This window comes from Panthera uncia, chromosome C2, assembly GCF_023721935.1.
Source record: "Panthera uncia isolate 11264 chromosome C2, Puncia_PCG_1.0, whole genome shotgun sequence".
In the NCBI taxonomy this organism is placed as follows: domain Eukaryota; kingdom Metazoa; phylum Chordata; class Mammalia; order Carnivora; family Felidae; genus Panthera; species Panthera uncia.
Genome location: NC_064810.1, coordinates 59013654 through 59025619, shown reverse-complemented (window position 1 = coordinate 59025619; position 11966 = coordinate 59013654). Strand labels below are relative to the sequence as shown.

Genomic DNA, 11966 nt, shown 5'->3' with positions numbered 1-11966 from the left:
ATGGCAGGGACCCCTGAAATTCCTCACTTATGTGAACTCTTGATTTATGACAGAAGTGATACTGCATAGTTATGGAGGAAGGATGGACTTCATAGTCGCTGGTTCTGTGAATATAGGGCATATTCATGTGGACAAATGAAATTAGATTCTTATACCTTCCACCACACCAAAATGTGACAAATGATTTTTTTAACTTTTTTTAAATGTTTATTTTTGAGAGAGAGACACACACACATGCACACACACACACACACACACACACACACACACACAGAGCGTGAGTCGGGGAGGGGCAGAGAAAGAGGGAGACACAGAATCCAAAGCAGGCTCTAGGCTCTGAGCTGTCAGCACAGAGCCCTATGCGGGGCTCAAACTCACGAACTGTGAGATCATGACCTGAGCTGAAGTCAGTCACTTGACTGAGCCACCAAAGCACCCCAACAGACAAATAACTTAACTTTCAGAAGATAATATTAGAGAATATCTTCATGAATTCCAGGATTTTCAAAAAAATATACAAAAATGTACCAATCATGAAGGATGAATACATTTGATGATATTAAAATTCAGAACTTTTCATGAATGTAGGAACAGATAATTATAAACAAATTCTTAACCTATGTGAATTTCCAGTGGAATATGTGAAATTCAGGCAGAATACAGGGTGATTTTTCATTCCTTTACATTTCAAAATATCTACATCTTTGGCCTTGCCCATTAAATGTCCCTGACCAAAAATTCCCCACTCAAAAAACACTCAAGTGCACAAACATAACGTTCAGGGTGACAAATTTTATGTTCATTTTCATTTTATTTTTTATTTTATTTTTAAAAGAAGAGTAGTACCATTTTTTTAATGTTTATTTCTTTTTGAAGTAGAGAGAGCAGGGTGGGGGGGTGGTGATGAGGCAGAGAGAGAGAGGGAGACAGAAGATCTGAAGCAGGTTCTGTGTTGTCAGAACAGAGCCTGATGCTGCGCTTGAACCCACAAACCATGAGATCATAACCTGAGCTGAAGTCGGATGCTTAACTGAATGAGCCACCCAGGCACCCCAGGGTAAAAAATTTTAAAGACCTTCATAAATTTCCCCAAAACCCCTAGGGATGATGCCACTACCATTGAGAAACTCTCAACTTTGTCTTGGTTCATGGCTGCCTGGAATAAAGGTTACATCTCCCAACTTGTTTTACAGATAGGGCTTTGTAACTCAGTACCGGTCAGTTATGTGTTAGAAATGTCCTTAAAGGAAAAGGATATGTTATTCTTATTTCTGATGGATAGAATATGCTTTGTAGGCTTGATGGCAGGAGCTGGAGCAGCCATCTTGGACTTGAGGATGAAAGACACATATTAAGAGCAAACATACTTGGGTAGCTGAAGATCATTATCTTACTCACATGTGCTTACACTTGTGTAAAATAAATAAGCTTTGACCTATTTTAATCACATTATTTTGGATTTCTGTCACTCAAGTTAAACCTAATCCTAACTAAAACAGGTAGATATTTTCATCATCCCTATTTTACGGATGAGAAAACTGAGAGGTTAATTGTTCAAGGTCACACAGCTATCAAGTTGCAGAGCTGGTATTTGGAACTGGACAGTCTATCTTGAGATCTTATGCTCTTAGTGACCATGATATTTTGTCCCTGCTATCGGACAAAGAGGAAAGAGCCTACTGGAACAGGAGCAACTGGTGATAATTTAAGTATGAGATAATTGTTGGAGTGAAGTTCTCAGGAGATGATGAGGATGGTAAGGAGAACAGCTGTTTCAAAGCTCTAGTACGAAATACACATATACATACATTTAGTTAAACATATTATGTAACTGTAATCCAGGAATTCTTTTTTCAAAAAGCAAGCTCATTGTTCTTGTCATGTTTGTGATATCACCTATACTTTGATCCATTTTGCTGTAAATTCAAGGTGTATCTCTCCATTTCACTCAATATATAGACTCTATAGCCTGTGTTTCTGTTTACAAAGTTTCTAGGGATTAGTTTAATTTCATGAAAATGTGTTTTGAGAGGCACCTGGGTGGCTCAGTTGGTTAAGCATCTGACGGTTCAGGTCTGATCTCGCCGTTCATGGGTTTGAGCCCCATGTCAGGCTTTGTGCTGACAGCTCAGAGCCTAAGGCCTGTTTCAGATTCTCTCTCTCTCTCTCTCTCTCTCTCTCTCTGTCTCTCTCTGCCTCTCCCCTGCTCACGCTCTGTCTGTCTCTCTCTCAAAAATAAGTAAAAGCATTTAGAAAATTTTTTTAAAAAAAGGAAAATATGTTTTGAGGATATGGTAAAGTGACTCTTACTATAGGCCATTGAAAAAAAATTGTATTCAAGTATAATTAATTAACATACAGCATTATATTAGTTTCAGGTATACAATAGAATGATTCTATGTTACATAGGCCATTTTTTTAAATGGGCAAAGAATTGTGAATAAAATTATTATCTAATAAATGGAGGGCTCAAATAAATTGATCACTGAATTTGGGATAAAATACAGGCAGTGTGGCACATCCAAAATTCCTATTGGAAAGTCCAAAAGACACCTCCAAGAAACAAAACAGCTTCAGAAGTACATTGTGTTACTTCTTACTTGAGCAAGTCTGAAATAACAGGAATTTGGGGTGCCTGGGTGGTTCAGTCGGTTGAGTGTCCAACTTTGACTCAGGTTATGATCTCGCGAATGTGAGCCCTGCATTGGGCTCTGTGCTGACAGCTCAGAGCCTGGAGCCTGCTTTGGATTCTGTGTCTCCTTCTCCGTGCCCCTCTCCCGCTCACACTCTCTCTCTTTCTCAAAAATAAATAAACATTTAAAATAATGTAAAAAAAAAAAAGTATTTGGCAAGCACTTACATTTTAACAGGCACTAAACCGATCGGTCTGGTTTTTAACTTACAGGCAGTGTTGCTGAAGTTTCTGGTTTAAAGTCTACCTTCATGATTTTTGTTGTATCTTTTTACTGTCTATAACTTTCTATACTTAAGATTTGTCTTTAAAAATAACTCACTTGGGGTGCCTGTGTGGCTCAGTCGATTAAGCATCCGACTCTCGATTTCGGCTCAGGTCATGGTCTCATGGTTTGTGAGATCAAGCCCCGTGTTGGGCTCTGTGTTGACAGTGTGGAGCTTGCTTGGGATTCTCCCTCAAAAAAAAAATAAAGAAAGGAACTTAAAAAAAAAACCTCACTTAATGTTTACTGGTTTGGCTTTCTCCCTATGTAAATCCTTGAAACCTTGGATATGAAGTATTAAATGTTTGCCTCTTATACGTTAAAATGTATACTACGCATGTCTGTCTCTGAAAACCATCTCAGGGACACAGAGCCATGCTGTGCAGATATCCCTTCAAGGAGAGACGTGTGACGTGTCGCTCTGCTGCCAGGAGAGTTCAGCAGTCTCCTGCTGTTAGCTCCTTCTGGGTCAGGTCTGCAGATGCCACCTCACCTGAGGTCATGTCTTCACAGGGCAGCCTCACCCTGGAGTACAAGGGAGGCAGGAAGGCCCAGCCATTTCGGCCAGATGCATGTCAACTCTCACAGGCAATATTTGCTCCAGACCTTCCCCGCAGGAGTGGTCAAGGCTTCGTCAGGCCTGCTTTGTCTTTTGATTTCCACTATGCACACCCCGTTTTGCCCCTTCTTTTCTCAATGTTAATTCCAAAGGTACCACTCATACCCCCATCTCCATCTCAGTAGGTTTCCAATGAATCCAACCTGCAGCACCATGCTACTGTCCTACACTGTATTTTTAGGACAAGTGTCAAAGGTCTTTCTAATGACTTTAAAATAAAGCATGAAATTTATTTATTTATTTTTTAAATGTTTATTTATTTTGAGATTGGAAGAGAGAGAGAAAGCAAGCCGAGGAACAGAGAGAGAGAGATGGAGGGAGAGAATCCCAAGCAGGACCCGTGCTGTCAGCACAGAGCCTGACATGGGGCTCGAACTCACAAACTGTGAGATCATGACCTGAGCCAAAATCAAGAGTCAGACGCTCAACTGACTGAGCCACCCAGGCGCCCCAAGCATGAAATTTAAAAATAAGGCCATGAATATGATTTTATGTGATTGAAGGCGATCTGGCTTTTATACAGGGTATCCAAAACTTTTAGTGCAATTTTAAGTCATCTAATCAATGCTTGATGTCATTGGCTCTTTGGGAGTTATAACAGGATAGGAGCTATTCAGATGATGGTTGAAAAATCAAACTAAAAAAATTGTCTTAGTGGATTTTTTTATTTAATTTTTTTTCTAATGTTTACTATTTGAGAGAGAGAGAGACAGAGCATGAGCAGGGGAGGGGCAGAGAGAGAGGGAGACACAGAATCCAAAGCAGGCTCCAGGCTCTGAGCTGTCAGCACAGAGCCCGATGCAGGGCTCGAACTCACAAACAGTGAGATCATGACCTGAGCCAAGGTCAGACGCTTTACCAACTGAGCCACCCAAGCGCCCCTCTTAGTGGGTTTTGTTTTGTTTTTTAAAGAATTTGAATCCCAAGACAAATGCTATTTTTAAAAAATGGACTAAATTATATTCTTTTAGAATTATATTCACAAACTAAGCCTGTGTGCGGCAAAATTCGAATATGTCACAGAATTTTGATTCCCTTTTGAATTTTCCTGCATGTAAACAAATGCACAGGAGAGAAACAGCTGATGCATTCAGTAAATACCCACAACTACTATAACAATCCTGCTTGAAATCTGTACGTATAACAATTGCGGCTGTTGAAATGTCATGATTTAGGAACATTCTGTCCTACTGTCAGACTATTCTGAATCTAAATCAGTCAGAATACATGGAAATCAGCAGAGCAGTGTTTAAATTAAGGTCAGTAACAAGGGATGGTTCATAGGATAAAGAGTTCAACAAGATTTTGTAACACTGAGACTGTGGTAAACCTAGTTAACATTGGGAGAATACTTATTTAAGCCTCCTTTGTTACTTTTCATATCTAAGCATGAATAAAAATACTTGTTCCACAGAAATTGCCCATGGTAAGAATTACCTGGGACGTTTGTTAAATTGATTCCTACATCCTTTCCCTAGAATAGATTTCAACTCTGTTCATTTGGGGTGGGCCTGGAAATCTCTGTCATAAGTACAGCCCCATAGATTTCTTCAGAGTTTTAGAAATAGCTAATTAAGACACATGTGCTTACTTAAAACATCAAAACCTTTTAAAATAGTCATCCATTGCTGCTTTGAGGACCATGATATGTATTCAGGAATGTCTGAACACATACTTGTTTCATTTTTTTTTAATTCAAAAATTTTTTTATTTATTTTGAGAGAGAGAGAGAGAGAGAGAGAGAGAACGCGTGGGGGAGGGGCAGAGAGAGAGAGGGAGACACAGAATCTGAAGCAGGCTCCAGGCTCAGCTATCAGCACAGGGCCTGATGCGGGGCTTGAACTTGTGAACTGTGAGATCGTGACCTGAGCCAAAGTTGGACGCTCAACTGACTGAGTCACCCAGGCACCCGGGTACATGCTTGTTTGTGAGTGGCTATTGTATTTTATGATGGTGTGCTTCATTAGCTTCACTGTTTTGATTACAGACTGTTCCCCAATTCCTGGTCACCTGTGTGACAAATTAAGTTACTAGTTGCAAAGAGAATGGAAAGTTCCTGAATTGAAAGATTGAAATCTATCACCACTTCTACAAAAGTGCAAGTTTGAAAATTAAACAAACAAAAACATGATTTTATTATTAGGTAGAATTTAAAAGAATTTTATTATTATTATTTTAAGTTTATTTATGTAAGAGAGACAGAGAGTGCTTGTGGGGGAGGGGCAGAGAGAGGGAGAATCTGAAGCAGGCTCTGTGCTGACAGCAGAGAGCCTGAAGCAGGAACCGGGAGATCATGACCTGAGCCGAAGTCAGACACTTAACCGACAGTCACCCCAAAGCATTTAAACCCACCATATTATCTTAGTGCAAAACTACTTTAAATAAATAGAAATCCTTCAGTGTAAGCTTTTTTCTTTTGGTCACCTATTACATATGACATATATACAGAAAAGTGCGTAAATCCTGTGTGTGAATTTTTACAAAATGAACACCCCATGTAATCCGGACCCACAAAAATCAGAGCGTATTCAACACCCCAGAATTCCCCCACATCCTAGCCTCCTGTTGTAACATCCCCTTCCTTACCATGTGTGACTGCTATCCTGACTTCAAACACCATGTACTAGTTTTATGTTTTTGAATTCGATATAAATGGGATCATATAGTATATATTGTTTGGTTTCCTTAACTAAACATTGTATTTTTGAGATTCATGCACCTTGTTGCATTAACTCTGGTTTCTATAGAGTATTTCATTGTGTGAACATGCAATTTGCTTATCCATTCTTCCAAGCTTTGGGGCTTTTACAAATAGTGCTGCTATGAACATTTTGGTACATGTCTTTTAGTGAACATACACGTAATCATTTCCATTGCGTACAGACCTATGAATGGGATGCCTACGTTATTAGGCATTCCTAATTCAACTTTGCAGATACTACCAAAACGAACACACAGATTTATGTTCCCACGTGTGACAGTTCTGGTTGTTCCTCAAACTCACCAACACTTGTATTCTCTGTTCTTTCCATTTTAGTCCTTTGGGTGGGTATGAAATGGTATCACATTGTAATTTTAATTGACATTTCTCTGGTGACGAGAAGCTAAGCATCTTTTTCATGTATCAATGCGCCATTAAGTGAGGAGCTTGTTCAAGTCTTTTATCCATTTATCTATTAAGCTCTGTCACTTTTTTTTTTTTTTTTGATTTGTAGCTCTTTATGTATTCTGGATACAAGCCCTTTGGAAAATATGTCATTGTTTATTCTTGTTCCTCCACACTTCGATGACTTCTTACAATTTTGATTAAAATGGTTATCTATTTCTAGACTCACCTCTCTAAACTCTGGCTCAAACTCTAACAGTTTCTCAGTCACATTTTCCTTTTTAAATAAGTGAGTCACCACACTGTCTATGACCACCTTGTTTGGCCAGTCATTTCTCCCTACTTTTCTTCTGGTTTATCTGTCTTTATGGCTCACATTTATTCATACCAACTTCCTGGTTCTGAATGAAACATACATACATAAGGAAAAATATATACAGTATGATTTAGTATAGACACTAAAAATCAGGAGGCCTGAATTTTATTAAGTAGCAGTGTGACATTGGGCAAATCAGTTAACCTCTCTGGACTTCAATTTCCTCTTTTGTGTTAATGAGAGGGTTGGAATAAATGACCAACATCCTCATTAATGCAAGAAGCTGCTTTAAACCCCACATCTATTTATAACCATACTTGGTGTGTATACTATTTTCACTTTAAAAAAAACTCTTCAAATACAGAGGCAGAATGTAGTGTGGTGATTAAGAGTATGCTTTCTGGAATCAGGCTGACTGGATTCAAAGTGTGTCTAGATCCTTTTATTGGGTGCTTCCTTATTTTGCAGAACAATGGCTTTTCAGTGACTTATTGAATGATCTTTTTCACCCTGGGTTCTTAAGAAGCCTGAAGCAGTTGCTAGCAGTGCCCATCTAAATCTCCTTGGCCATGACTACCATTTTGGTGCACACCAGCCCAACCTCCCCTAACTACCTGCACTCAATCTCTTTGCAGTGGTTTCTGTGGCCACCAGTGCCTGATCTACCTACATGCAAGTGCTGGGCATTGACTCTCCCAATCTTTGTGGGAACAGCCTTCACTGGATGACTGACAGGAGCTGGCTATCAGTCAATGACTGATGAAAGTCCCCCAGTTCTTTTGTACCACAGGTGGGATACCTGAGGTGCATATACTTCGGTTGTTCCCAGAATTCCCCAGCAGCATTATGCTTAATATTCTGAAGTGTTGACTTGCTTGATAATGAATTTTTACTGGCTTCTTTCAATTTTGTCTGAATTCTCTCCTCGCCTACTGGTGTGTCCTGAGCTCACATCCCAAATAAAACTCCCTGCACTCAAGCACTTGTCTCAGAGTCAACTTCTGGGGCAACACAAACGAAACGGAGGGCCTTAAAACAACTTCAGTGGCATTTTATAACAGCTCATTTGGGAAAGTTGCTTTCCTTCTTTGTGCTCTTATATTGTAGCAATATATTAAAGGAATAACCCAAAGATACTGGGATATTACCAAGTGGACTATAAATTATCCAAACATTCTATAATGAATATGCTTTCCTATGGATTTTTAAGTATTTCTCTAGATAAACTTGACACTTGGTAGTAATACAGAGTTGTTCATTTCACACTGTTTCTTTACTCCCTTGGAAGTTGTTAAAAATACATTTAAAGAAATAAAATAGGAGTGCCTGGGTGGCTCAGTGGGTTAAGCATTCAACTTCAGCTCAGGTCATGATCTCACAGCTCGTGGGTTGAGCCCTGCATTGGGCTCTGTGCTGATAGCTCAAAGCCTGAAGCCTGCTTTGGATTTTGTGTCCCTCTCACTCTCTGCCCCTCCCCCACTCACGTTCTGTCTCTGTCAAATACAAACAAACATATTACAAAAGTTAAAAAAAAATAAAGACATAAAATATGTCCCAGTAACATGCTGTTACACTGGATCTTAACTGATTTAGCTTGAAAAATCTATGAATGAATAACAAGGTTTTAGTCATTTGTCAAAAATAGAAATGAGTACAATTGATCTCCTTTAATTTATAAGTGCATTTTTAGAAACGATTCACTTTTTCAACTTAAAGTAATATTCAGAATGGCATGCGATTCTGTGTACTACATTTCCAAATCATACAGGTTATGATTATAGGGCTTTTTATAGTGAGCTTTATATAGTCTATAGTGAGAGTCCCAACTCAATCTCATGATCTTAAGGAACAATCTATAAAGAAAGGGAGAAACAAAAAATTTAAAAGTTCACACTGAGAACAATAAAAAAAAAAATACAAGGTGGTATGTTTTTTAGCAGATCCTGCCACATGCACACACACACGAAAAAATGTTAATTTAAATCCACTTTTTATTCTTTCATAGATTTTAACAATTATACACAACTTTTAACATAAAGATAGTGAAATCTCAAGGATAAGGAGGCAATATATATGGCCTCTTCTATTCGTTCTTCAGGATGGAAGGAAATTTCCAAAGGGTACAATGTGTGAGATTTAACACTGGAAAAATACATATGAAACTTGTTTAACTGGCTCCACTTAGGACCAGGCATAGCACAATAAATATAGAACTGCATCATCTTTTTAAAAGATTGTTGTAATTTTAACACATTCTTACTAAAGAAATACGATCAGTGACCAATTTGAAGTTCTACAACATACAGATGAAGGGACACTTACAATGAGTATCAGAGCATCTTCTGTCTCTAGCATCTTCACACCCATACATCGGCATTCTTCAAAGGGAGTAAGAATTACATTGCAAACTCAGAATGACAAAAAACAAACTTGGTCAAACTCTCTTCATCATATCACTCATTACTATCATAATCCTGGTTTGCTGGTAGATTTAAGGTAGGAATAGAACATTTTTGAAATCCTTTTCAATTCCACTGGTCTTCGGGCCTCTGGGTGGGAGGCCACATTGGAAGCAAACTGATTAAGCAGCACCATTAAGTCCACATCTCAACGAATCATTGCATAATTTTTATATTTTCCAATATTTGGAAAAGTTAAAAAAAAAAAAACCTACATATGGAAGAATATCTATCCTGAACAGCAAGCCACTGTAAAAACATGCAGTTTGCAAGACTGAAACAAACCACTGCTGAATTCTCTACTTTCCTTGACGGACCAAAAGAAATACATGACCTAAAAATTTAAATAATAATATACTGAGGCATAAAATAAATACTTTATTTATGCTATTACATTTGGGTATTTGAGGTTGTTAGGCATGTTCACATGCCCTTTCCTCTTCCTAAAGAGGAAGCAATGGTGCCAGCACTATTGGTCAGAAAGAATTAATGAGAAACTGTTGCTCTCAGAGCTGTTCTGCAGTGTGCCTTACACAAAGACAGAAATTATTACTTTAAAACATATACTTAAAAGACAGGATGAAATTATCTTTTTTTCACATAACCCAGATTCTGTTATTAGCAGATAAAAGAATTAATTTCATCCTTATTAAACCGGATGAAAACTGCTATGCTATTGTTACAGATATTCTGAAAAGTCTTTTGAGCCAGTAAGCTGGCAAACTGGTTGTTCAAAAGTTCACTGAGCAAACAAACATGCAAACACATGACACACATCATTATCTTGCAAAAATGTAATGCCACTCTGGCCCCAAGAATCACTACAGTCCAGCTGGTCCTTAATGGTGCAAACAGCCTTAACCACTACTGAATATCTTCTCTGTGGCATTTTACTGCCCATCACACTGCCACATGATTCTTAGAAGCTTCGGCTTCTAAGATGTTTGAGGAAAAGAAGAAGGGCACGAAGTGGATCAAGTTCCCCGTGATTGTTTTAAATGTGATTTTAAAAAGACTTTCCTAGTAATGTAGTAGGGTAGTCCTTGATACTGCATTTTTCATACTGAAATAAAATATGCTTTAACAAGATGATGTTTAAGTTTGACCACCTGGCTCCTTTTCCACTTTTTTAGAGGGTACTGATTCATATACTGTGCTGAGTCCCACAAATGCCTGTTTTAAAAACAGTAGAGTTCCCAACAGTTTCCTATAAACATTCCTGATTTATACTGGGGGAGGCAATGCATAATTGGAACATTAATCATTCATGGTTTTAAAAAAGCAATTATATCCTGCAAAGCAGCTACTTAGCAAAATGCTAAGCTGCAAATAACCTTACCACATAGATATTGAGTCATTTCACAGAGTACCTGTCAAAACGTGTAGAAATCTGGCCTTCCGCTCCAGATCTATTGCAAAGAGAGTACATGCAATAGTCCCATTTACAATTTAATGGTGATGAGGCAAGGGCAAACCTAGGACAAGGAGGCATGTCACCCTACATATGAGTTTACAGTAGTGTAGCCATTATATATCATATTTACTACATTCACCATTCGGAGAAAGGATCAGGGAGGCCCTTCAAACACTGGAACAAAGGAATGTTTGTTTCATAGAAGACCCACCAGATAAACAGGGGAACAAGCGATAACACACATAGGCACTAGTCTCAAAGCTGCACAACAAAGAAGCAAAGGGTTTGGAGATGAGAAATTTAGGAAACTATACACAGAGGAGAGACTGCTGAGGAAAAGAAGGAAAGAAATCACAGTTCTAATCTTCGAGGCTACGGAATGCGTTCTGCATGTCTTCAAGAAGTTGTGCGTAGTCAGCCTTGATCTTTGCTTCACCGTCTTTTACCGGATCCTGAAAAAAGACATTACAGAATTCAATTTACCTTTGGAAAAGAATTTTCAGAACAAGTAGTAAGTTACGTATGTTTAATATATTTTGAGTATTAGGTTAAGTGAGGTACACTGCTAAAACACAGGCAGAGGTCAAAATTATCCTTATTTTCCTATAAGAAGAGAAATGTATAAATGGAGTAATACTCCAACCTAACAGAAAGAAGACAAAATTTTAATTTTGTATTTTGCCTGCTAACTGTATTCAACGACCAATAGACGATTTATCCTCAACAATATGCAAAATATGGGAAAATTATGCAGTATCACACATTACATTCATTCTCTAGCATGTACAAGATAGTTGGAATTAATTTAGTCAAAACATAATTTACTGTTCAAGGTCTCATAGTATCACATTGGAACAAAGGAAGTAAAATTTCTAAAATAATCTTAAAATGTGTATTTTAAATCCTTATGGAAAACAACTTAATTGAGCAGTATGTATAAAAGAGGCTTTAAAATATTTAAGCCCTGACTCAATCATTTCACTTCTGGGAAGCTATAACAGGAAAATACACAAAACCAACTACATAAACAAAGCTGTCCATACCAACAACTGGAAATTTCCTATATACCTAACAATAGGCAAATATTATTCTCCA

General features: G+C 38.0%; 1 protein-coding gene across 6 annotated transcripts in view; it reads right to left on the bottom strand.

Moving 5' to 3' along the window:
• Positions 1-10893: 10893 nt before the first annotated feature.
• The window catches only part of ATP6V1A (ATPase H+ transporting V1 subunit A), a 60147-nt gene continuing 59074 nt past the window's right edge, over positions 10894-11966 (bottom strand). For all 6 annotated transcript variants that reach the window (XM_049628200.1, XM_049628201.1, XM_049628198.1 and 3 more), the window contains one exon: positions 10894-11323. In XM_049628200.1, coding sequence (XP_049484157.1) covers positions 11231-11323 — 93 coding nt within the window. In that variant the 3' untranslated portion in view covers positions 10894-11230. The remainder of the gene's footprint in view (positions 11324-11966) is intronic.